Here is a 27601-nt window from a genome sequence, read left to right on the forward strand (position 1 = left end):
TCCCCCCTAAGATGTCTTTCGTTTTGTGACTTGCTAAAAGGAATCGGCTGCTTACTCTTGACAAAGTTGCTTTTTTGAATAAGGGTTCCCTCTGTCCTTTATGTTCAAATGAGCTTGAGTCAAATGCTCATTTGTTCTTTTCTTGCAGGAAATCTCTCCAAGTTTGGGCTCACATTCGTGATTTGGCTCCTTTCCGCAGGCGTTTCACTTCTTTACAACGCATTACTGACTCTTTAATTAGGGGCAGATCCACATCAAGTGTTCAAGAAAAATTACGTTGTCTGGCTATAGCAATTACAGTCTACTGCATTTGGCTGTCTAGGAACAAGCTGATTTTTGAAGATTTTTAATTTTCTGTAATAGAGGTTATTAGCAAGATTAAGTTTCTTATGTATAGACAATCGCATCTGTTGTATTTGTTTTAGCATCTTGATATAGGTCTTCTTGTATTAGGGAGACTTTTGATTTTCTTTAACTGCAGGGTATGCCCCGTTTATTATTGTATCATTTTGAGTTTAATATAATTTACATTTTTTTCCAAAAAAAAAAAGAATGATATTATTTAATAAACATAAGAATATTGGAATATGGCGATATTTGAATAACAGACAATCGTCAATGCTAAAAACTAATCAATTAATTGTGTAAAAAAAGCAATTAATTAATTAAGCTTTTCCAATTCAACCAAAGTTATATGGCTGCAAACTAAAAGGTAATAACTCAACCTAGAATAGAGTTGATTTGATGACAAAGAAATTAAACGAAATCATCCTTCCCCATGTGATGTTTAGTATGGTTAGGAACGGAGTAACTGTTCTATTGTAAAGTGCAATGTTGAAGCAACTTTTCATTCAGAAACTAATCCTACATCATAAGCAATTTGTTATTGGTACACATCATATAAATTAAACATTGTACCGCACAAAGAATATTGCAATTCATAATTTTAAAACAATAAATTATATAACTACCCCAACCTAAAAATTGTAGACCGCAATTATGATTTGAAAAAAAAAATAAGCAATTAAAATTATATTTTGGCTTAAATATTTATAGTACTATTTTATTATTATTTTATCTTTTAAAATATTATAATCACATGGTAATATTATATATATATATATATTATGATAATTAGATAATACCTTTTTTTTTGTTACCATGTGATTAATTATTACATATATTATATTTAACAGAAAGAAAAGAGTAAGGAAATAGAAAAAAAAATCAATTGTAATCCTAAATAAAATAAAATAAAAATCAATTGTGCACTTGTAAAATGGAGACAAAGCATATTGAGGAAATTATTGGACACAAGCTTACTCTTGAGTCTTGAGTAGGAGGCCTAGACAAAAGAATCTGGTGTCAAAATCTAGTCCAACAACTAATCTGACCCAATCTATTCTAATTGTTTTTAATGGATTAGATTTTTTACTACATCCATAATTTACACTCATTTATAAATCTGAAATCCACTTTCTTTTTTCATATAGTTTTTAAGTGGAAAATCCAAAGTCCATATTTGGATTCGAATTTGTTCGAAAGCCCATTGGTCGGACATCGTCTTCACTCTCTCAATCACTATTCCATCGAGGCATCTACCCATCGTTCTTTGCTTTCTCAATCCCTCCCAATCAATTGCTGAAAGTTTGAATTGCTCAAATCATAGTTGCAAATCTCTAAAGAATCGTACTTTCTCAATTGCTCTCATCTCAATCGGTAAAATTGTCATTCCTTGTATCTTCTATCATTCACACGTGTTTTGTAATTTCTTGAAATGAGTTCTTTTCACCAGTACTTTTTTTTTTTATATGCCTTTGTTTTGTTGCTCCAAACCTATTCGATGAAATTCCTTAATGGGATTTTTGATTTAGGAATTAATATAGCCTCTATGATTTGGTTCAGGTGAAACTAAAATAGAACATGGTTAATTGAGAATCAAATTCCACCTGTAATGAGAGTGTAATTTGCCAATAAAAAACAAGTTTCAGATCGAGTTAAGGCTTTTTACTGTCCTAGTTAAGGTTTTGCCATGAAAACAACTAGCTAGCTAGCTCCAAGTTAAGATTAGATTAATCACACATACTTGAAAATAAGATGGCATGCATATTGCATCGTGTACATTATTTCTGCACCATTAGGATATGGAATGTCAAGGTTCAGACTTTGATCATTTGTTAGCAATATAGCATGCATAATAATGTCAAGGTAGGACATTAATTAGCATGTGTTAGGAGTGCAAGCAACCAATTAAGATAGAGAAGATTACAAGAGTAGAGGATAAGATATCTTCCTAAAAGAGACTAAAAGCAAGTGTCATAAGAAAATAATTCATCATAGTAGAGCTCACCAGTCTCTTGGCATATTGCTTGTTTAATAATAGGATCCCTAAAGAAGATGAAGTGTACATGAGGAGAAAATGGAGGATAATCCATTAACTAACTGTTGAATTGGCAATAAGGAGGGTAGGGAGAGAGAAATTTGGTTTTAGTGGGTGTAAGGCTAAGTAATGATGGTAAGGGATAGACTGGAATTGGCTAGGACCTCAAGGAGAGACTTGGCACTCTCTAATTGCCTAGTCTATTTTTCTTCCATGTTATGTATTTTTGTGTTTATCTTTTATTAAGTTTACATTATTTTGAAACTTGACCATGATGATAAAGATTGCAAGTTGAACTACAAAAGGATTATTTATATAAGCTTTTTTTTTTTTTTGCGGAATTCCCAATACAAATTTCTTACCTGTGCATAATCTAAATGCAACCATACAGATGTCATCCAACTTTTCAATCTTAAACACTGAGGTTTCTACTTCACCAGCTGTCACTAGTTCGACAGTTGTGAGAACCCCTCACCATAATGGAAGAAGAAATAGATCAAAAGCTTGGAATCATTTCAATCAACTAGAGCCAAAGTCAGATAAGAGGGCTCAAAGCAAGTATTATGATGTCATGATTAACTATGAGAATGGAACAAGTTCAATGCTTGGTCATGTCTTTAGATATCTGAATAACCCTAACAAAGAAGCAATCAAGAGGAAAAAAACAATTGCATCCTCAACTAATGACAGGATTATTAGCTCTTCATCGTACGACAAGTTTGACAAAGATTTGTGTGAAGTGGAAATGGTAAAGTTGTTTGTTGAAACTGAACTTCCTTTTCAATTGGTAGAGCATCCAGTTTTTAGGAGGTATTCGTATACTTTACAGTAAAAATTTGATATCTGATCATATTATACCTTTTCCCGTAAAACTGTAATACTGTGGAATACAATGAAGGAAAAGTTAAAGTATTTTCTTTTGCAACATTGTCGAAGAGTTTGTCTTACTAGTGATGTGTGGACATCACCTCAAAATGTAAGCTACATGTGTGTGACAACTCACTTCATAGATAATGATTGGAATTTGCTCAAAAAGATTTTGAATTTTTGCCAAGTAAGAAGTCATACGGGAGAGGCCATGGCAAAATTTGTTGAGTTGTGCTTGAATGAATGGAGGTTGAATCACGTTCTGAGCTTGACAGTTGATAATGCTTCAGCAAATGACACAGGAATTCAACTCTTGAAGAAAAAACTATTGTGTTGGAATAACTTAGTTTTGAAAATGAAAGAATATTCATATGTGTTGTTGAGCACATATCTTGAACTTGATTGTGAATAGTGGGCTTAAAGATATTGACAACTTTGTTTTAAGAATCTGTGTTGCAGTGGAATATATAAGATCATCTCCTTCTAGACTTATGAGCTTCAAAGAATGCGTTGAACGGAAAAACATTGAATATAAGGGTCACATTTGCTTGGATGTTGAAACAAGGTAGAATTCCACCTATTTGATGTTAGATGTTGCTTTAAAGCATAGGAAGACATTTCGGGAGTTTGAGTTTCATGATAGAAAATATGCTAATGAGTTAGGAAAAGGGATAGGTCTGCCTTCCTATGAAGATTGGGAATATGTTGAGGCTATTCTATCCATCCTTCTTGAGCATTTTCTATGAAGTCACTTTGCGCATCTCAGGTACCTCTTATGTTACTAGTAACACGTACATGTTAGAGGTGGTGGGTATTTGGCATGGGATTAACGATTTGCTTAACTACAACATTGAAGATAGTGCTACACATAAGATGACTAAAAATATGAAAGAAAAATATTAGAAATATTGAGGTGATCATAACAAGTTGAGCATGTTGTTGCTAATTGTTGTTGTGTTAGATCCGATGTCTAAAGTAAAATATATGAATTGGGCAATTGATCAATTTTTTTATGTGAACAAAGCAAATAGGTCTAAGTCAAGGCTAAAGTCTTCTTTGAAATCATTGTTTAATGAATATAATGGTCATAAAGGGGGGACTCAAGATGATACACAACAAGCACATGTAAATGTACCTTGTTACAAGAAAAATTATATGGTTGGAATCTATATTTGCAAACATTAGGGCTAACCTCATCAAACAAATCTGAGCTTCAAAAGTATTTAGATGAAGGGGTTGATACAAGTGCAAATATGAATATTCTTGATTGGTGGAAAGTTAATTCAGGTTGATTTCCAATCCTTTCAAACATAGCTCATGAGCTATTAGCTATGCCTGTTTCTACAATAGCATCTAAGTTTGCATTTAGCACAGGTGGAAGGGTGCCTGATCTGTTTCGTAGTTCTTTATCACATGAAAATGTGGAGGCCCTTATCTGTACACAAGATTGGCTCAAAGATACACCTTCAACATAATTGTTAGACTTCAATTTAGAAGAGTTTCAAAGTTTTGACAAAGGAATATTGTTTTCCAATTTTGTAGTAATATTATAATTAAATTATTTATTGAGTAATAGAAAGTTTTATGTTTTTCTATAAAGTTGGTTTCTCTGCAAGGTGTTGTTGGTTCAACTACTATTTCTCTTGAAAAGTAGTGTTTGAGATTAGTACTAATTCCTGCACTCTGCAACTGGCAAAGTACTTTAATGTTACACTTTGCATGTGAATTCTGTTTTGTTTTGTTTTTTATTTTTGTGTATAAATTGTTGATTTTGGTTTTGGGCATAGGTAGCGTTGAGGTTGGTGAAAGACAAGCGTTATATTGTTGGTTGCGTAGGATACATATGAGTGAAGCTGATGGGCCATTTGATGGATGGATGGACTCTTGGATTTCAATGTTGCTTTTAAAATTTAATAAATATAGTTTCAGTATTTTTTTTATGGAATAATACTATGAACAATGAGGATTAGATGGATGAATTGTTCCAAATCACATTTGGTTTGATTTATTACTTCAAGGATACGTAGTTGTTATTGTGCTTCAACCTTCAGACTTCAAATTGTTTGTTGTTTTGAGAGTTTATATTACATTTTATTTTAATAATTTGAGTATGATTATGATAGAATTTTGTAAAGTTTAAGTGTATGATTAATTCTTTTCAGTGATCTTTTAATTAACACATTTAATATTTGAAGTAATTATTATAAGTTCAAAATTTTTACTTTTCAGTGTTTAATTACTATTTTTTTAAAGAAAATACTTATAACATTTAAGTAAATATAAATTGGATACATAGATGTAGAGCTGTCAAAATGGGCCAGCTCGGCTCACGTGGGTTGGTCCGCAACGGGTTAAGCTAAAAGTGGGCTAGCCTAGCTCGGCCCACTATTGTGTGAGCTAACAAAATGCCAGTCCGGCCCGGCCCACCACAGGTTGGTGGATTATGTAGGCTGGCCCACTTTTCTGCCTTTTTTTTGTAAAAATAAAATAAAATTATTCCAAACAACTTAAAATAAAATTCAATATAAAAATCAAACTAAATCAAATCCAAACATACAATATTAAAGTTATTGAAGTCTTCAAAATAAACATTCAACATTAAGATAATTGAAATTTAAATATCATAAAAAATAAACTTCTAAACTATTGAGATTAAATATTAGAGTCATGTACTGTGAAATCCATAACAACTTCGTCTTCTTTCTCAACATCACCATTAATCTCATCTACAAAGACAAAAAAAAATAAACAATATCATTAATAAGTCAAATAAATAAAACAACACACATTATTGTTATGATTATTTTAAGAACAATTATTGTTATGCTTTTACCCATTATTTCATATCGATTATGTGAGTGAAAAATTATATAAATGTGAAATTTACTCACATTATTTTAAGAACAATTATCATGATTATATGCTATAAAATTATACTCATATCTTTGATGATTTCAAAGTTAAGTTAATTATTTTATATTTTACTCTTTTTACTTTTCTAAATATTAATAAATATAAAATATACAGGTTATAAAAAAAATATGATAAGTTACTTTAATAAATCATAATATTTGATATATTTTATTTTACGATGATAATCCCATGAAAAGATTGATCATCAATGTGTTTAATTTTAAAAGATATTCATAATACTTACAAATTTCATTTATAATGAATTATTTATAATAAATTATAAAATAATAAGAAATTTATTTTATAAATATTTTATAATGCAAAAGTTTAATGAATTTAAATTTAAATAATTATAAATTTATATTTACTATTTTCTTTTTTAATTTATACACATAAAGAGCAAATCATGAAAATTTTCAATAGGCTTAAATATGTTTGAAGATAATACCTGCTTAATTAAAAATATAATTAATTTTTTTACTTGATTTTAATGTAATCATATTTAACATGATACTAAATATTTAGAAAAAGATAAATTTATTATATATATATATATATATATATTAAATAATATTAATTACAAATTAAAAAATGTATAATTTAATCAAACATGTGTCTCACACATGTATACATTTGATTTGATTTATTAATTTAAGGATATGTAGTTGTTATTGTGCTTCACCCTTTAGACTTCAAATTGTTTGTTGTTTTGAGAGTTTATATTATATTTTATTTTAATAATTTGAGTATAATTATGATAGAACTTTGTGAAGTTCGAGTGTATGATTAATTTTTTTTAGTGACCTTTTAATTAACACATTTAATATTTGAAGTAATTATTATAAGTTCAAGTGGATAGATGTTAAATTTTTACTTATAACATTTAAGTAAATATAAATTGGATAGATAGATGTTCAATCCATGCCCCCTAGAAGTCTGGAGCCCTAATGTAACGAAAAATGTTTATTGGGCCAATGACAGGCCCAGACAGGAAAGAAGGGGAAAAACCAAGCGAAGTGAACAAACAAACTCAATCAGAAGAAGAAGCAGGCGAGTTGAGAGAGAATGGGAAGGAAGAAGGGGTATGTTGAGTTCGAGGAGTCGCCGCCGGACGATTTCGATCCGGCGCATCCGTACAAGGACCCGGTGGCGATGCTGGAGATGAGGGAGCACATCGTGAGGGAGAAGTGGATCCAAATCGAGAAGGCCAAGATCATTAGGGAGAAGCTCCGATGGTGCTACCGCATCGAAGGCGTCAACCACCTCCAGAAGTGCCGCCACCTCGTCAACCAGTATCTCGAGTCCACCCGCGGCATCGGTTGGGGCAAGGACGGTCGTCATCCTTCTCTCCACGGTCATCACTCTCACTCACTCACCCTTCTCTCTTCCAATTTCAATCTGCTAGGATTTTCGGAATTCTCAATTGTGTTAATCTTCTATGTCTGTTGATGGTTTTGTGATGATTGCTTGTTCCTTGTTTAATTTTCTCAAACAGCTCCCAAGGTTGAGCCGGTTGAATCTGATTGATTGTCCTGTGGATAAATAAATAAAAAAGAAGGTAATTTGAATCATTATTTGATTTTCTATGCTTTTCTCTAATTTTTATATGAATGGTTGTTAAATGAATCCGTCGTGTGTTATTCGTGTTTGGAGATGTTTGGGGTTTCGACAAGTTTTAGTTGAATGCCTAGGATTGAGTTATTCATGTTTAGGGTTTTGGCAAGTTTTATATTAGCTGGATTGGGAATGGCTATGAGATCATAGATGGAGTTAGTTTTTAATTGAATGCTACTGGAAAATAAATGGACAATACTGACTAGAAATCTATTTATGTTGCTGCTTGCTTTCCATGCTTCTTATGTCTCTAGAATTTGTGTTCCTTGTTCAAAAATTTGGATACCTGGCAAGTTGTTGTAGGGCATCCTAAACTTTGCTGGAGGAAGTTAAAAATCTGCAGTATTAACTATTTTTTACTATGCATAGCAGATAATAAAGGGCTAAATTAAGTTAATTAACAGCTTTCTACAGGATCATCACTTGATTGTTGTCACTTTAAACTTCTTGGTACAGACAGATCCTCTGACTGATGCAGATGACTAGTGTGACTGTAATAAGGAAAATTGCTCTTATAAGTAAATTTAAGGAAGCGATAGTACACTTTTGTTACTTGAAACCCTAAATAAGAAGACTCATTGGATTGTTGTTAAATTGGTAGGAACTAATCGTTGGAGTTATTTGATGTATTTGGTCAGGAACATTTGTTTAGTTAATTTGATATCGTAGGGTGAGTTATTGGTCAAAGACTAGTGCACAGATACATATTTGATAAAATTGGAATCTTAATTTGTAATATCTTGTACATTTCTGTTTGTTGTAAACTTGTAATATTCTTTGTTTTAAAAGATTATTTTATTGACACAATGATTTTGCATCTGTGAATGAAAATAAGTCTTCTTCCTTTTGCAGGGAAGACTGTTTATCCAACTGATCATATTGCTAAATCGGAAACTGGGTTGGAGGAGTGCTTATTTTGCAGTTATTGTGTTCATGTTGTTTTTATTTAGTTGAACTTTCTGCAAACTACAACTGTATTTTGACTTAGCCTCGGCTATTTTTCCTTGGCTTATTAGTCTTATTTTTGCTTGTTACCATTTAAATGTAAACAAGTATGGAAATGCTATGAGTACATCACAATCAGATTATGAAATAAGTTTATTTCGTCCTCCATGTTATGATAAATGCTACATTAATAATAAGACTCTTTGAAACTCAAATACCATACATCGATTTGTTAATCATGAAATTTCACCGTCATGTTGAATTTTCAGCTATTACAATGATGGTGTTACCGTTGCATATCTATGAATACAGGGGAAACTGCTGGAAGACTTGGTAGAGGACCATTTTAAGCGATAATCAGTGGTGGTCTTGAAATTAAAGATTGGGTCGGTAGAAAAATGAATTACATTCAAGTGAATTCCCATGTCTCCTCTCAACAGTTTTTTGTGCACATTCTATATTGATCATTGAATGGTGATATAAAAGGTCAATAAAGGAAAGTTACACCTGCCTCACGTATGTTCACACTTTTATCATCGAGTTTTACTTGATATTAGTTAGACTTCCCTTACAATTCAATGGCAAGTGAAAGAAACATAACAACTATAATAAAAAGAAACAACAGAGTATCTGGAAATGTTTCATTTTCAATTTGATGCAATAAAATAACAGAATACAGTGTACATGCTTAGATTAGCTTCTTTTGTATATGAAAGTAGTAATAACTTTTAATCAGGCATTATTGACAGATTTTTAATTTAATAAACAAGTGACTTGTTTTTTTTAATAAAATAATCAAAACCAAAGATGCTACAAGTGTTTTGTCATTCTTATAACAGTAGAGTAAAATACTTAAAACCCTAAATAAGAAGACTCATTGGTGGCAGTCAAAACCACTGCACCACCTGTCACCATTATTTGTTGATAGACTGCTAGTTCTGGAGCTGAAAGATCTGTCTATTGGTCAAAGATTTCGTAACAATGTAAATACTTGATGCTGTGTTGTTGGCAGAGCCAGTTAGCTTATCATGCACATGTTAAAGAAGAAAGTATGAGATGATAAAACAATGAGAAAACAAACCTGTTAAAGTGCTTGAAACAGTTGGAAGAGGAGGCTGTAACAAAGGTGTCATGGATCCTTGGTGAATGAAAACATGGTCTGCACTGCAAGCAAAGGAAAAAAGTAAAAAGAGCTGAAATTTGGAGCTCCCTTCAATCCAATGGTAGGGCTAAGAAGGCGGGTGGAGTTGCTCTCACACCATGCACATGGCCAAACTTAACATTTCAAAATAATCCCAATGCAAGATCTTTTTCTGATCACAAACATTAAGGGTAGCCAAATGCATGAGATGACAGCTCTTGCCACTCCTCAGCCCTCCTTATTGGATTGAAAGGAGCTCCTCTTTGCCTTTTAGTTAGTCCTCCCTATATATATACATATATGTACTTCACCCCCCTCATTCCTTATCATTTTCTCATTTCAAGTAGAACGAAACTTATAAACATAAATGGTCCACTCCCTCCTTGCTCCTTAAATACTACTGAAAAAAGGTGGTTATTTACCCTCCTACTTGCATTCTCAACAATGGCTCATGGACCATGCTTTCTACTTTCTCCACCACCAGTTTTGTCCCCCTCCATGAAGCAGCACATGTATATATATACACAAACATTTGAACACCAGCAAGGAAAAGGAAAGTCATGTCAGCATTTAGAGCAAAAAGTCCAAATTAAATTTGTTGCAAATTAAAAAATTAAAAGATCAAACATAGGTGTAAAATTTTCTTAAACCAGCAACAATCACGCATCATAAACGAAATTAATCTTTAATCTATTGGATTAAAAGATATTCATGGTGTCTAATCCATAAAAAAAACATAAGTGTACTTTTTTACAGGTACTTTAAATGTTGTCTTTAGTCTTTACCATGTAAAATTTTAATTTTAAGGACAAAACTTATATGCAATATATTGGTGTTGTTCTCCCATTAAACTTTTTGGTAATTTATGCTTAAGCTTTAATGCAAACTTTTATTCTCTTTTGTCCTATTTATAAAACTCAATTACTCAGTTCATCGGAATTAAAAAAAAGTGATTAATATAGTTATAATGTTAAAAGGGGTGTTTGTAAAGACTTCTCTTTTGTAAAAATTAAATTGTATGTGTGTGCGTATATTAATATTCCAGAAATTATATAGTACAGAACCAGATAAGTCCGAAATCCATAGCCACGGTAAACAAATTCAGCAATGACTGCAGGATTCCCACGAGATCACTGAACACTGATGCACAAAGAGAAAAGTATGTATTGCCATTTTCCTTTCCTTTCTCAACTCACAACATAAAATGACAACGGACAAGCAAGCAAACAGTTGAAGAACTGCATGCACGATGCTGCAACGTCCAAAACCAAAAGGGTACGTAGTTCCTCTTCAACAAGAAAACTCATTCTCTATCCAATTCTAAAGCCACGCTTCTTGTGACATGACATTATGGTTGAGTTCCGAGGTAGCTTGACCTTTGAATTTTAGTATTTGTCCACCTCCAATAACCTCGGATTCGGATTCCCCTATCAGATCAGTCTTGTCATCTTCCTGCTTCTTGCCATTTCATCATTCAATATTTTATGTGCCTATTCATTACATTTTGCACAATTAATATACATAGAGCTAGAGAAAGGCTTGTTGGAGTATACATATCAAGTAAGAGGACTGTTTATATGATGAAAATAATAAATTTATTCACATGATATAGCATCATTGGTATATAATCTTCTTGTCATTCATATTCTAACAAAGTTAATCATTAATATTTATTGATAAAAAATTATTGCTAGATAGCAAATTTTAATAATACTTAAGATATTAGTCATTGACTATTACCCGAGAAATACCCAAGTTCACCAAGAAAAGAATAAATTTAAATCATACAAGTATAAATAAATAATTAGGATTAAAAGCTAAGAATAAGGCATAAAGAAGAATAGATGGTTTCATCCTAACAAAATACTTTTCATACACCTTCCTGTCTCTCACTCGCTGACAACAGAAAAAATAAGGTATATTATATTTTTAGTTGCTAATTTTTTTAGAATTTTTTAATGATTGATTTTTTTACTATTTTTAGTCCTTCAACTTTTTTTCCTTACTTTTAATCCTTTAACAAGGATTAAGAATAAAGACAAAAAAAGAATAATAAAGTATTCATCGGTCATAAAAAGTTAAAATTAAAATTTTTACAAAGTTAAGGGATTAAAAAAATAATAAACCAAAAAATATCATTAATTATTAGACAAATATTAAATAACTCTCTACGACTTCATTTAAAATAGATTGATCTTTAAAAGTTTAACATTTAAGTGAATAAATAAGACAAGAATATTACAATATTCAGCTTATTTGACCATTGAATATCAAATATTAAATAACCGTTACTGATAAAAAAAAATATTTATAACTGATCTAAATAACCGTTTTTTTTATAGCCCTAATTTAGACTTTTGGGCTTTGACATGAAAGTTTGATAGAATATAAGTTTTAATTTTTTTTATATTAAAACACCCATGGACAAAAAATAAAAAAATAAAAATAAATGTTACATCATGCAATTTTTTGTTTCACATTGATCATATGAAAGTAAAATCACAACATTATTATGATTAATTGATTATAAGCTACATGAGACAGATCGTGCATTGAACAATAACTAGAATTAAGATTAGCCATTACACTCTCTAATTGTGACTAAGCTAGTGCAATAAAGAGAAGAACCTAATGTGAGCTTATAGAGATGCATGCCTGTATACGTGTACGTACACTATCTTTGGAGACATTTCTTGCTTTTGTTTGCTTTGTTCAATTCATGCTATTCGTTTGAATAATAAGAGGACAAAATCTATCTATTAGTCACATTGCATAGTCTTGTGTCAAGTAGGTACCTAACATATATAGGAGGACAATTTTGCTCGAGTTTTGGATTATTATAAAGGACACAATTTTCTTTTTAAGCAATTAATGTAATTGTATATCTAACCTTGAGAACACTGATTAAGATTAAATAATTTTGTATTAATTGATCTACATGTTTAGTGATAATTTAAAATTTGTTAAATAAATTTATATTAATGAAAATTAACAATAAACATCATTTATAAATACTATGTAAGTCTTTTTGTAGTGAGGTTAAGCTAATTTCAATTGCCAAAGGAAGGGATCGATCCAAACAAGAAAAAGTGATAATCACAAAAGAGTCCGTAGCTGACAAAAAAACAAAAGAGTATGGTCATAGCAAGGAGGGGTAAGTCAAGTAGTTATATTTTCCTCACAAAATTAATATGGCCGAAATGATGTAATGGTCCACTTACCATTTTGAGCTTCTGCTATAATCCATTCCATTTTATTTTTTTAGTTTTTGTGATATCATATCCTCGAGTATTACTTAATGCACTTTATTATTTGCTTTGGTGCATCTCAATGGATCACATGATGTATTTTGAGTGTATCAAAACAAAGTGTGTTAAATAATTATCCATATCACCGTCTCAAGATCTAGTCCATTGACCCCTAGACCCTAGCCTTCCAATGAGCCTTTGCTTGAACATGAACCTCATATTGATGAGAGAGAATCATACTCAAATGTGAAGATCTGTCATCCTTATAGTCAAGTGTCCCTTAAAGATACCAAATTACCAATCAAACAAATTTTGAAGTTGATCATACACACACCATGGACGTTAACATAGGCATCATGAGGGTGTTTGAGTATTAAAAAAATATACTAATATCATGGTCTGGAAGTGTTGTGGTTTGAATATTTGATGTATCTTGTGATCATACACATACCATGGTCTTGAATAATGTGTTGTGGTTTTAATATTTGAATGTTTGAAGTTGCACACACACTTAAAAGTTTAAATATTTTATTCTCCATAAATATAAATCCATAAATCATATACAAGATAGGATGCTCGATCTTAACATTTGTATTTTCTTAGCTCACCATTACCATATATTGGGCCACATTTTTGTCCTCTAGTGTGGCTAGGTATATGCAGGAGCGAATTTGAATTCACTTCAAATGTAGTGGTTTAAGTTAATTGGTTCATGTAAAACAAATGTTAGTTGATTCATGCAACTAAAAAAAACGTAGATAGTTTTACCAATCTAGAACTAATCAAGCTCACGAAATTGAAAGAACCAACCAATCTCTGAACCGACAAACTTGGGAGAACCAACAAATCTCCAAAAGCACATAGCATCAAGCTGGTTGATAGCAACACATTTCAGTGAAGTTTAATTAGAATTATATTCACTATAATATCAGTATCAAAATTTTAGCAATTTAAGAGAAATTAATCGATTGTTAGTTGGATGCAACACTCATTAATTGTTGTTTGAATTACATATATTCTCTTTAGTATGCTAGTTAATTAGTCTCTATATATAAGTCTATGCCATATGTGTGTGTAAGCTATTTGCATTGTATCCACCATTTTAAGATTTCCCATGCATGTATCTGTTCTTTATAACATTTGATAGTGAATTAGTTCAAATATTTGAAGAGTATTTTTAATCTTTTATATAGTCCATTTCACCTGCTGCTTTCCTTCTTCTTCAATTCCTATATGCAAAGCAGATGTAAAACTTGTAGATATAAGTACCCGATATATTAAACACTGTTAATCAGTACCCTCAAAGAGTTAAAAGGTAAACATAACATCAGCATATAGATTAGTTACAGATTTTTATTCATATGATGACAATCAAGCAACATTGAAAAAGGGCTTCTGAAATTGATTACCAAAGCCTTCAAAATGCTGAGAGGGGCTACCACATTTCCATTAGTACTAGCTAGACCTGTTAGAGAAAGAAATAAATATCCCAAGCAAGAGAAACCTGACCTAGTGATGATATTGTACATATATGGCAAAACCAAGTAACTAATAATTAATCTAAAAATTAACTTTTCCATAAAATCAAATTAACTTGGAGAAGTTAACCATTAATTTGATCACTTTGATGATCAATCATGTCAGTGGTGATGATTGATAATTAAGCTGGCAAAGCAGTGGCTCCAACAAAGGAACACTCTTCACAAATCGACCTTTCATTCTAGGTCTTTTCTCCGCGTTTAACTTCCTCACTTCATACCTTATCTTCTTTGCAAATAAACGCGTTCTTCTCTTCTCTCGGTACCTTGACACTCTTGCTTCTCTTCCCCCATCTGCATGCACTCTTAAGCTTCTCACTTCCCCATAATAGCATTGAACACCCCCACCATTCGAACCCTTAACAAAATAAAATAAAAATTAGAAAGTTTCATTTCAACTATAGAAACAGTGATGATCAAGTTTGAGCTTCAAAACAATTTAAATGGTCATTTCTAAATTTTTTTTAAAAACTCAGTATTTTGGTTTGCAACTTCAAAAACTAAAAACACAGCTATGTAATTAAACAACTCATAAGGAGCTACGGCCACCTATACAATACAATTGTGCATAATTGAGTAGCTGCATGCTTGTTGAGAGACTTTTTCTTTTTTAAAAAAAATAAAAAATATATAATAGTTTTCTTTTGAGAGCTCTCATGTATCCACAACAACAAAATTTTATCTCACTGTGAGCGATTCATGTTAGGTATATCGACGAACTTTGCATTGGTTACCGAAGGCATAACACATCTCCGCCCTACGAATGATTTCAGGTATATCGACGAATTTTACATCGGTTACTGAAGACGCAACACAACCTTCCTCCTTTAGCCAGATATATATGAGATCGGCTATGATACTATAAGAAAACTGAAAAATTTATTCTCATAAAAATAAGTCAAACCAAACACACAAGAAGATACTGCTGCATAAGCAAAGAGGGTTGAAGAGAAGTTACCAAGTCTAGCCAGCAATCATCGGAGTTGAAGAACTTAGGTGGGGTTCCTGTAGTCCATGGAGAACCTTGACTTGCCCAAGCAGTAATGACTTCTTCATAGTTTAGCCTCAAAAATATGTCCTTCTTATTGGTTCCCACTTTACTCACTTCATCTTCTTGTGCCTGTGCAGGTGACTCTGACTCAGCAATATTCCAATTAAAGGCCTCGCTATTCATGTCAAGAATCGAATCCAAATGGCAAGCTGTGTCATCATCAGCATCAAGTTCTTCTTCATCTTTGACCTTAACCATTGCATCTTTGTTGGCTCCAATTCCATTAACACATGCATCCATTTCATCATCTCCTTCTTCTTTGCAATCAAGAAGCACTAGTTCTGATCCTTTCTTCACAGGTGAATCCTCATCAACCCCGTTTCCAAGTAAGCTTTCCACATCAGCAGAAAACTCAGCAAGATCCATATCTGTTGGTAGAAACTCAGAAGAAAAGTTTTCCAAGTCAAAGGCTACTTCACCACCAGCTACATTAACCTCGTCCTTCACTTCATTGTATATGCTACAAAGCTCAGCATCAAATACGGGCACGCGACACAGGAGTTGCTCCTCGGTCTCATCATTAAGCAATGGCTCTTCACTTCCAAGCTCAGGCACAAGGGGTTGAACACTAATGATGGTGTTATTGAAAAACACTTCTTCTTCTTCTCCTTGTTCTTCATGTAATGGTTTTTGTTGTTGTTGTTGCAGCGATGAGTGCTTGTTGTTGCTGCGAGGGGTTCTTGCCTTGCGTGTGAATCCACTGTGCCATGCTACCTTAGGGGTCACTGAGTAGTTGACCTTGGAGGATGCAGTTTGAAGCTTCACCCTTTCGTGTCTGCTTGCTAATTGGTTTGCTGAGTGAACCATGTTGTCACAGCCATGGCAAAGGAAAGCATCATCAGCTGCACAATACCACCTTGCTCTTACTTTTAGGCAGCTCTCGCATGCTCGTGCTGTTCTAGCTCCTAAGGCACTTGCTTCTTTCATTTCGTTGGTCATATAGGAGCTGATTTTCTTGGTTGCGAAGGGAAGTGCAAATTGAATAGTTACCAACAAGGGATCATAACAGTGTTGAGGAGTGGGAAAGAGGGGTGGTGGTGTTTGTATCTAGCTAGAGACCCAAATGATTCAATTTCAATTATTGGTTATGCTGAGACTTGAAAATGTGATGAGAGAGAAGCACAGTGGGGTCTTATAGTTTGTTCTTACTCACTTGGTTCCTTGCCCCCCCAGTGTAATGAGAAATTATTATAGTCTCAAACTACTATATATTTTAGGTAAGTCGAACTTAGATATAAAAAATTTACAATAATTTACACAATTTAAATAATCAATTGAGTTCAATCTTCTGGGTAATCTCAAACCAATGTGTGTCTATGGTTCTCATACCACGTGTCTTTGGTTTTGATCTGACATATAATTGAGATTATCAATTTAATATAATACTTATGTGTCATATATATTAATTAAGACTATAATAGTCATAAGTTATACAATTAATTTGTCCAATGTAATTAAGGTTTAGCCACGTAAGAAGTTTAGTAATTTGCTACAGGACAATGGGTGAAGGTCTTAGGGACCCACGACTTGGTCTCATCGCAAAGCTCATTGGCTGGAGCTTTGATGTTCATCTTATTATCTGAATTCTTATTGGTTACCTTTCCTTTTATGGGATTTCTAGTGGATCCAACAGGTTATGTGCGAGTGTCTACTAGTGTCAGTGTTGTTGGTGTGTGTGTGTGTTAGAGTAAGACCTTTTCTGTTGTGTTGCAACTGTAATTCAATAATTCCTTTCTGCGGTCCTCCCTTCACGTTGCTTTCACTTGGCCTGTGGTTGCCTTCAATTCAACTTTCTCATTTGCCACGGTGCATTTTCCACCAATAGATGCAGCCCTGTGTTTGAATAATATATGGTTCCAGTTGACTAATTTGGAAGAGTTCAGCTTTAGAGTTTGGTACTTTTGCTTCACAGAAATTTGAACCAGAAATAAATTTATGCTTTATGTTTTGTTATTGAGTGTGTCCAAAAATATGGTTAAATTTACTATGTGGGGATTTCACCTTGCTTTCTCTTTTTTATCTTATACTGGTGGCTCAAATTTTTTGAGCATTAAAGTCCCACCAACCGTTCCATTATTGGCCAATCACATGATTTTCTAATTTGTGGGCTTTGTAAGCATTGATCTTATATATATAAATGGTGATGATTTATTTGATTGATGTATATAACCCCAACCAAGAGAGTGAAATGGATATTTCCTGTCATTTGGTTATGCTTATAAATCAATATCTTCACTCAAATTTCCATACATGAGAGGCAATTTGATGTGAAAACATATACAAGAGCAATTAGATAGTGAAATTATCACAAATTAACTACAAATGTTGACATTCTAGGAATCAGTCCAAAGAATAGTTTACCATAAAATTTCCTACATTTTGTTTGGGCCCATATATAAATTCTCTATTCATCAAAACCACAAATTACACATAGACACATATAGATGCAGCCAAAAATGTTGCTATTTAATTTTGTGCTGGTTTTGCAATATTATGAACAGTGACCAGTCTCTTCCAAGAGCCTCCTTTAGCACCCTTCTACAACTTTCCTTTCAATAAATTCCCTATCATTGGTGCCATGACGATCTTATCCTTTCTTGTAAATTTACAAACAACAGGGAGGAAAAAAAGGGGACACAGACAAGCAGAGGGAACAAATTTTGCGTGCTACAACGCAGTAACTCGATCGGGGTAGTATAGAGGGAATCTTAGTACAATGTTAATGTCAATTTGATGATGATATAATAAAATCTTCAAGAGTTTGATGGAACAATAGGAGCAAACTAACTTATGACATCTGTTGTGTGTAATGAGATATGAATGTAACAGATCGATCAGATATTTTTTTTAGATTTATAACGGGATCACAGGATATTATGCATGATAAAATTTGTTGCTGATAAAGCCTAAGATTCATAGCTATCAGTTAACATTTTAATATATTAGCACTTTCAGTTTTTTAATTCATAGTTTAACCTTTTTGTAAACAATATATTATGCACAACATCTCTAGAAGCAACGACCTTTAAAAAAAATCTCTATAAGCAACAACCTTGGTAAATTTAATACTATTTTCTTCCCATGTCTTTTTGATGTTTTTTTTTTCCTAAAACAATTGATGACTGGGGATTTTAAAATCTAATATATTTTTCTTAAGAGTAATGATAAAAAAAATATCCACTTATTTTAAACATCTCTCTAACATTTTTATTATTTTTTTATTTTTCTCTTCTTATCCCATCATAAATCCTATAATACTTATATGTTTTCTCTCTCTTCCTAAATGTCTCATAGCATAATGGGTGTCTCTAAAATATTTTTTTTTTCTCAAATATATTCTTATTTAATACCTGTTACTAATGATATAAGTATCAAAGATCAAAGCATTAAATAAAAACATTTTAGTCCAAATATAACAATTTTAATTCTATTAAATATTTATTAATCTATGTGTAATAACCTTAAACATTAACTTACTTAAAAAAATCCTTAACATTAGAAAATATGGGAAGGAGATGGTATGCATTTTATTGTTTATTTGCTTTTAGAAAGTGTGTAAACATCAATATCACCCATGCATATGCCTTAGTATCATACTAGTTAATTATAAAATGCAGTTCAATTTTGTATTTTTTAAAATTAATTAGTCTTAGTAGTTTTTTCATGATATTTTGCATGTCACCTTAGTATGAGCACCAAAGTAATTAATATGTACTGAAATTTTTCTTGCATTCCATGCATGATTTTTCTTTGTTATGGCATATTCAGGGTTATTATGCAACTTGAAATTCTATTTTTTTTTTAGTTTATTTAATGTCAAACAATTTATTTTTATGATTTATTATATTATTTATTTGGATTTATAGTTAAAATATTTGTTTGTTAAATAAAATATGATAAAAAAAAACAAAATTATATGTACTTCATTTTACAGCACTGAAACCACACAAAAAAAAAATTATTTTATCAGTTAGAAGATATAATTTTTATCATGTTTCATCATACAAGTGAGAAATATACATATTCAAATATTTCTTATATAAATAATAAAATAAATCTTTAAGAAAAATTATAAAAAAGGCTTTATTAATTTGTTTTAAAATAATATTATTAATAAAGTTTAAATAAAATTATTTTAAATAATATAACTCCAATAAAGTCAATTAATTTAATTCTAATTTTTTTAAATGAAAATTTTGAGTTTAAACCGTATAATTAAAATTAATAATTTTTTTCCATTTTTTATAAAATAAAATTTAATAAATTATTATTTTACTTTTTAAAATTATAAGTTATTTAAAATAAATTATAATATTAAAAATATAAAATATATTTTTTTTATCTCATTTGACATTTATCAATTATCAAACACATTTAAATCAGTTAGCTGATATTTTAAAACGTAGAACGATCTGACTAGTCCGACCGGTTCTACTACGTATCGGAGGTTTTATCAGCTTAACTTGCATTCGAACTGGTCTTACCCAGCGCCAACCGGCTAGGTTCGTTGCAACTTAATTTTTTTTTTTTTTTTAAAAAAAAAATCAAAACAGAGACACAACCCTAGCTTTCACATCCGCGAAACCCGTCACCACCGGCGCACCCAGGCCAACGTTGTTCTCTTATCGTCGCCGGCGCTCCTGATTGTCGTGCTGTTTGGACACTCGAGCACGTCGCCCTCGCACACGCTCTCCATCTCGCCGTCGCACTCGCACGTTCTGAGTTTCAGTTTGAACCGAAGCAAATATGGTGCGGCACAAGCGTGGGAGGCCTTCACCGGAAAATTCTCCGTCCAAACGGAGAAGAAGACGTTCTCCGTTGGAATGTCGTAGGAGATGGGTTGTCTCTTCCAAAGACTCTTCTAATTGCACGGGTCAGAATTATAAATACAACATAGCACCTATCTTCTTTTGTACATCATTAATTCGAATTCAATTTCACTTTGAAATTCTGCATTCGGTGCCAATTGTGTTCCGTTTGTGTAATGTTGTGTGGAAACGAGGAGATAATTAGGAACTGAGAGTGGATTCAAAATGATAGAAAAAGCGCTTTTGGAATATACAAAAAGCCATACACACACAATTGATTAAGATAGCTACCAATTGATGGATTCCGATATCGCTTTTGTAAAATTGGGGAATTTATTTTATTTGGTGGAGGGTTTAGGTGAAAGGAAGAGGCATTTGAATTAATTAATATTTGTGACAATTAGTAAACGCCTAAACGGTATCTTATTTGTGTGTTCTAAGTGGATTCTCTCTATGAATGCTACCTACATGATGATATGGAAAGATATGTAAAATAGCTACCTGTGAATGACACCCTACTGTGTGTCCCTAAGAAGCAGTAACTGTCTTCCCGAGTGAATATGAAATCCTAGACCTAGTTGATTTCATATGCTGCCGCAGCCGCCGTCATCTATCCTGGCCAGCAGCATGGCAGGCCACGATTGTGGAAGTCCTCCACTGGAAAATTTAAGTACTTGTTACCTGTCAAAGCAGAGAACACCTCAGCTGGAAGCCCCTGTTTCAGATTGTGGAGTGTGTTCCAGGAGATGGGTTTTCTCTTTGAAAGATTTTTCCAATTGCATGGGTCAGAATTTCAAGAAATTTATATGCTATTGGATGAAAAGGATAATACTTTGAATTCTATTTCACTATGAAAAATTGTATTCAAATGTCATCCAAATTCATTACACATGTGGGTGTGTTTGTTTTTGTGCTTTGGTCTAATTTTGCGTAGAAATGCGAATACAGTTTGTTGTGGTTCTTTTCCTGTTAAGGAAAAAGTTAGCATTTTAGTTTTATATTTCTCTGGTAGAGATTGTCACCAAATGTATAAAATGGATAATTTAATTGCCAGATACCATTCTACATATTCATATATATTTTGGTCAGTGCCTTCTCCCAAATTTCAGTTGCTTTAGGAGGGGCGATGGTATATTTGCCAACAAAATAAATAAATAAAAATTGGCTTGAATTTAAAGAAGAAGGAATTTGCTTGCTTATGGTTTTTTTTTCACATTAACAAACAGTCCATGATGAAGATAGCTACTACTTTACTCTAAAATTTGGGAGCCACTGTTAACCTTTTGTCATTTAAACTCTAGATTAAATTGTGCTTACCTCGTATTTGCTATTTTGAACCATTCCTTCCCTTGCAGATAAGGTTCTGGTTGTTTCATACAATATACTTGGTGTTGAAAATGCATCAAACCATCCAGATCTGTATTCTAACATTCCACATAGTTTCTTGGAGTGGGACAGGCGGAAAAGGCTCATACTTGAAGAGATTAATAACTATAATGCCAGCATACTGTGCTTCCAGGTAGTTTAATAGTGATTCCTTTTGTTATACATTGAATAACAGCACTACTTGTTATCTTGTTACAAACATTAAATCATTTCTTATTGCTAGGATTTATACATCTCTATTGAGCTTTGAAAAGGTAGAAAAGAGTAGCTAGTGACTCTGATATTCTGAGCATGTTACGTAGGATTTGCTGAGATACAAGTTACACTGATGTTAATTCCAGTTGGCACAAACATCTTAATTTTACCCGATTTAGTAATTTTTCCCTGCTTGAAATTGTAAGCTAACTTCATGCATTGTAGAATTGGATTGTCAAGAATTGCTTTCTCATAAATCTTGTGTCTGAAGGAGGTTGATCATTTTAATGATCTGGATGATCTTTTCCAGAACAGTGGCTTTAAAGGTGTTTACAAGGTATGTTGCATACCTATTTGAACTATCGTAGAAGTTTTAAAAGTCCAAATATTTAATCAAGTACCTTATCTGGGTCATTATTTTCATTTGTCACAGGCTCGCACAGGAGAAGCACAAGATGGATGTGCTGTATTTTGGAAAGACAAGTTGTAGGTTTACCTTATCCATAAGTAATTGAGTTTTTGTATCCTATATTAATCAATTTATTTAATATCTTACAATGTTAACCTTTGACAATAAGTAAATGATATGCCCAAGTATTCCTTGATGCAACAGAATACCAATAGCTAGAAAATGTGCAAATAGAACATAGCAATTGAGAAAATATTCTTAATTTGGCCTAATTAAAGTATATTTTGGAATGTGAATGCAGATTCAAACTTTTGCATCAAGAAGATATAGAGTTTCAAAGATTTGGTATGCGTAACAATGTTGCTCAGCTTTGTGTTTTTGAGGTATTGTTTCTATTTTTTTAAGTTGTTTCCCTCCAATATTTTATATTTGCTCTGTTGTCTTTTATTAGAAGAATTGAATTTATGATCTTTGATGCAAATTTTTACCCTCGCTCTTAAATTCTGATTTACCTCCTGTATACTATGCATACATGAGTTCTTGCTGCGATGAAACCTATTGTTTTAGGTTTTGGTTTTATATCTTATAACTCATTATTTCATTATCAATGTACAGGCAAACCATGATAAGAAAGAATCTGATGCATGTAACCTAACAACAATGTAAGTTTCAGATGTCTAAAATGGGTAGTATGAACACAGTTATTTGTTGTCTTTGACATATCTTTTGTTTAACACTTGGAGAGTGTTTCCATTCCATTACCCTGGAATGGTTATTATTTACTAATGTATACTATTTTACTAGTTTCTATTATTTCCTACTCTTCTTAAAACCTTTATGTTATCCCTAATTTTTAGCAGCAAAGCTAGTTTAAAACTGAAAATTTTGGAAAGAATAATGTATACACTCATGTATTCCCATATTCTTACACACTCATACACATGGTGCCTATTTCATGGCCAATGATTTTCATAATTTGATCTACATCTATAGGACACCATCCACCGGAAAAAGAAGATTTGTAGTAGGAAATATACACGTGTTGTTCAACCCAAATCGTGGTGACATCAAACTGGGCCAGGTACTTCTTGAATTTTCTTAACTAGATGGGTAGCATTATGCTGATTTTGCATGCATAGGCATTTGTGTTTTGTGTTTGTGATTCATTTTTTTTAACTTTTTAATAGTATTTTTTTCTTGGGCTAGGGTTGGTGCAAAGCGTTTTACGTCAAACAAAATGCATTTAATTGTCTATAGTTAATTAAGTTGTCTAATCTATTTTATTGATTCTGGGAACTTGCTACATGACATAATGGATAGGTCAGACTTTTACTTGATAAAGCTTACAAGTTGTCACAAGAATGGGGCAACATTCCTGTTATTATTGCTGGGGATTTAAATAGTGTTCCACAGGTATGGTATTGCTTTATACTTAGTGATTGGTCAATTTCAAATTAGTTATCTGCTATCTAATATGCTGTTATTTCATTGATTCTTTTTTTTCATCTCACACTGTCAGAGTGCCATATATAAATTTCTTTCTTCATCAAAGGTGAGTTTGGCATCTCCTTGTCATGGTATACTCTCAAGCCTTTTTGCTTATTGTTGTGCTGTATCTGAGAAATTTGACTATTTGCCGAGTCTCAGACCTTGAGTAAGTAATTTATCTGTGTTTGGATTACAGATAATGTGGGGAACAAACTCCCTTGTTTGGGAGTTTGAAAATAGGTAGGATGGAAAAGGAATTCAAGAGCATCTATTCACCCTTTGTTCCGCTGAAAATTGGTTGGAATTGGAAGAAATTAAAGGTTTCTTGCCCTTATTAATCTTACGAACAAAGGGAAAGTTAGCTTTGTTCCATTCCTTACCCTGCCTGTCCAATTTATCCCTACTTGTCCCATTCCATTCTATTATCCAAACACTGTTAGAGGTGGGGCTTGTTCTTTGAGGGGAGAAATCCATTAATGAGTATTCAGTGTTTATAAGTATTGCTCCATTTATTGCAGTTAGACATCCAATTACATGATCGCAGAAATATGTCAGGACAGCTTGAAATCCAGACTAACAGAGTCTTCAGATCACAGATTGGTGATGACGCTAGGTTGTTTTTTAGTCTTTGTTAAGTCTTTTATTTTCGGTTTCTATCTGTTATAACTTCCCCTCCTGCTACTCCTAAAGAACAAGGCAACTATCAATTATGAAACAGATTCATGACCATTTATTTGCAAGACTGTAGATTATTGTTGATTGTTGATATTTATAATGTGTTTTTTTATTGCTTTGAATGATAGTGTGTGCTTGTTTTACTGAAATCTCACTTTCCAATGCACGTTCAACTGAACTCTACACTCATGGAGGATTGATGCTCAACTGAACATGACTGCAATTCAAACATGCCTATAATGATAGTATTGCCTTTATTGTTGTTGATTATTTCCTTGGTTATGCATTAAATTTTGTTGTAATTATACGCTGCACCTTATTAGGATAGAACATCTTGTTGATTTTGCAATTTTCCTTCCCTAATTACGAGATTATGTTTGTACCATATTGCAATATAACTGATAGAGCTGAGAGCTCTCCTCCCAAGCAAGATTCACTCAAAACTAATTTCTTGCCTGTGTTTCAAGTATATTATTATTTATTTATTATTATTATTATTTGTCCAATGTTAGAGGGAAGTTGCCATTGTTGATTATGTCAAATTTTAGGTATTCAGTATTCTTTATTAATTATTTGAGTATTTGGAGCAGCATTTCAATGTCTGTTTCAAGACAATTGTACAGATGGAGTGTGGAAGAACTAAGACTCGCGTCTGGGGCAGAAGGAGTCACTCGTCTTCAGCACCAGCTCAAACTCTGCAGTGCTTATAGTGGTGTTCCTGTATGCTGTATTCCCAAGTCTACTCCAACTTCAATAAAATCTTTAAAATCAAATATTTCTGCAACTTCTTTGTGATTGTGATATAAAGATTGTCCATGAAATATTGATATGGGAAACTCTAGAATTTTTTCGTTGGATACTCAAAACAGTTGTGATATTTCCCATTCCCCCTTAATATTCATAAATCTCATATGGTTGTGGTTGTGGCTGCAGGGAAACCATAGAACAAGAGATGATATTGGGGAGCCCTTGGCAACATCATACCACTCCAAGTTCATGGGAACTGTTGATTATATCTGGTAATTATATTGTTTGACACTAAGCATAAAAAATTTGCATTTACAAATTGTTTGTTAGTTGTTACTGATGTCATTTGTAAGCAGGCATTCTGAGGATCTTATTCCAGTTAGAGTTCTTGAAACCTTGCCCATTGATACTCTTAGAAGATCTAGAGGACTCCCTAGTGAGGTAATCTACTTAAATCTAGTTCTTGAAACCTTGACTATTAATGTGTTTACGTATTTTGTTCCACAGTGGATTTGGATTATCAATATCTTTATGATTCTTTCTTGACTTGTAGAAATGGGGAAGTGACCACCTAGCTGTTGTATGTGAATTTGCTTTTGCAAACAATGCCAATGTATCCTGATGGCCTCATTATGCAATTCCAACGCTGTGCTGAATGATCTCATTCTTAATTTTGTTTACAAAGAGTATGTATGAGGTCTGAGATTTAAGCTGATCAACAAATATGGAGATGGAGGTGAGTCAAAACATTGCCGCTGTTGCAGATCTCATTGAATTTTACCATTGATGTCCACTTCTATCCCTTTCAAGATTTCTTACTCTGCTGATTCCTTGTGGTAAAGGAGCATCATGAGATCTAATGAATTGCACCTGATAAACACCTCTTTGCAACAGATGTGCAAACTCTCCTTTCTAGCTGTGATGTTGCTTGGAACATGGAATTGCTTAAAAATTTATCAAGAACTTTCTGCATAGTGAGCTTGCTAGGTAACCTCTCATTACGAGGTTCAGAGAGCAATTGATGTATTTCTAAAGTATTATGATATTCCAAGACAAATTGGCTGCCATTTCCACTAATTTTTTTTTTATATAGAGTTCTATGCAGCACCTTCAAATAGAAACTCCAATTCTCCAAATATCATGTGAAATATTTATCAATTCATGAGATATTGCTTTTTAGGTCTAACACCCCTAATTACACATTACACTTCGAAGTTTAGTCACATTGTGTCAGCTTCTTTCTTCTTTGTTAACACAAATTTTATTTAACGGCTTAGGCTGTGCTTATCGGTTAGTTATTACACGTGTATTAGAAAATTTGAAAGATTTTTTTTTCATTAGACTAGTTTAACAAAAACCAAGCGCACACACTTGTTATAAGACTATGTGATCTGATTCAACCAAAAGATGTGTCTTATTGTCTTATCATCCCCTAACCTGCAACTGGAGTCCCGTGCAACAGAGGTGAAGAAAAAATAATGAACATTGGATCCATGTCAAGTTAAAAGGTTGTTTTATCTCATGCTAATTATCTAATTGCAAGAGATTTTATGAGAATCCACACCATTGTGTAGATTGTCATTGTTAGCCACCCCAATAGCAGGGCAGGAATGAACGGAATATTTTCAAATGATTCTTCTTAATTAATCTTTTTCATGTTTCGTGAAAGGGGAAAATAGTTGCTAAAAATTTTCATGATGGGAACATTTATTTCTTGTGATTGTAATGCTTTTGCTTTTTCCTTTGGCATTTTCTTTTTGTTTTGATTTTCCATGCATTAACGGTAGCCAAAACCTAATAAAGTACAGTTCGGAGCAATGTCTTTTCAAAGTGTACATAATAAGAAGAAAGAAGGAAAAGACTGAAGATGTGAGGACACACTTAGTTTGAAGAAAATATGATACAATTTGTTGACAGAAGAACAAAGCCTCTACAATTGAATGCAACATGCCTAAACTCATTTTGTTTGCCTATATACTCTGTAATAACTGTACCACTAGTTTCACTAACTTAACTACAAAATTTAGGAACATTCCCAATTTAGAGTTTCAACAATCCAAGTTAATTCATTAAAAGCACTGTCTACAGGGGGAAGTGTGATGCCTTCCCCATGTTCCACATTCCACACAGAGCCACCTTCCATGTCATTGTCCAAGAAATTATAGAAGTCATTACCAAGAAGCATCGCCTCTTTCT

The 27601-nt window shown here is 32.6% G+C and overlaps 2 protein-coding genes, 1 long non-coding RNA gene and 1 pseudogene across 8 annotated transcripts; 3 read left to right on the forward strand and 1 right to left on the reverse strand.

Annotated features, from left to right (window-relative positions):
- Nucleotides 1-1207: 1207 nt before the first annotated feature.
- On the forward strand, nucleotides 1208-5291 carry LOC102661588 (uncharacterized). Its single transcript, XR_417694.4, has 2 exons — nucleotides 1208-1719; nucleotides 5035-5291. It is a non-coding gene; the product is annotated as an uncharacterized lncRNA (long non-coding RNA).
- A 1863-nt stretch (nucleotides 5292-7154) lies between these two features.
- Nucleotides 7155-9234, forward strand: LOC100526869 (NADH dehydrogenase [ubiquinone] 1 beta subcomplex subunit 10-B). Of its 2 annotated transcripts, none has more exons than XM_003543112.4 (3): nucleotides 7155-7514; nucleotides 7656-7718; nucleotides 8627-8883. In XM_003543112.4, the coding sequence occupies exons 1-2, from the start codon at nucleotides 7226-7228 to the stop codon at nucleotides 7685-7687; spliced, it is 321 nt and encodes a 106-aa protein (XP_003543160.1). In that variant the 5' UTR covers nucleotides 7155-7225; the 3' UTR covers nucleotides 7688-7718; nucleotides 8627-8883. The 2 variants fall into 2 exon arrangements, with proteins under 2 accessions (XP_003543160.1, XP_040860970.1); XM_041005036.1 differs by lacking the exon at nucleotides 8627-8883 and adding an exon at nucleotides 9032-9234 and having other exon boundaries at nucleotides 7156-7514.
- A 5409-nt stretch (nucleotides 9235-14643) lies between these two features.
- LOC100776946 (zinc finger protein CONSTANS-LIKE 16-like) lies at nucleotides 14644-16876 on the reverse strand (annotated as a pseudogene).
- A 3211-nt stretch (nucleotides 16877-20087) lies between these two features.
- On the forward strand, nucleotides 20088-26570 carry LOC100777474 (carbon catabolite repressor protein 4 homolog 5). 5 transcript variants are annotated; one of them, XR_417698.4, is made up of 15 exons: nucleotides 20088-20570; nucleotides 21861-22024; nucleotides 22358-22423; nucleotides 22520-22572; nucleotides 22797-22878; nucleotides 23111-23157; nucleotides 23489-23576; nucleotides 23816-23908; nucleotides 24015-24047; nucleotides 24502-24596; nucleotides 25249-25378; nucleotides 25592-25677; nucleotides 25762-25846; nucleotides 25959-26141; nucleotides 26300-26570. XR_417698.4 is itself a non-coding variant. In XM_003543114.5 (14 exons), the coding sequence occupies exons 1-14, from the start codon at nucleotides 20444-20446 to the stop codon at nucleotides 26025-26027; spliced, it is 1218 nt and encodes a 405-aa protein (XP_003543162.1). In that variant the 5' UTR covers nucleotides 20089-20443; the 3' UTR covers nucleotides 26028-26570. The 5 variants fall into 5 exon arrangements, 2 of the variants coding, with proteins under 2 accessions (XP_003543162.1, XP_040860962.1); XR_005886389.1 differs by lacking the exon at nucleotides 20088-20570 and adding an exon at nucleotides 20592-21289; XM_003543114.5 differs by having other exon boundaries at nucleotides 20089-20570; nucleotides 25959-26570.
- Nucleotides 26571-27601: the final 1031 nt, after the last annotated feature.

The sequence above is a fragment of the Glycine max genome, chromosome 9, assembly GCF_000004515.6.
Source record: "Glycine max cultivar Williams 82 chromosome 9, Glycine_max_v4.0, whole genome shotgun sequence".
NCBI classification, from domain to species: domain Eukaryota; kingdom Viridiplantae; phylum Streptophyta; class Magnoliopsida; order Fabales; family Fabaceae; genus Glycine; species Glycine max.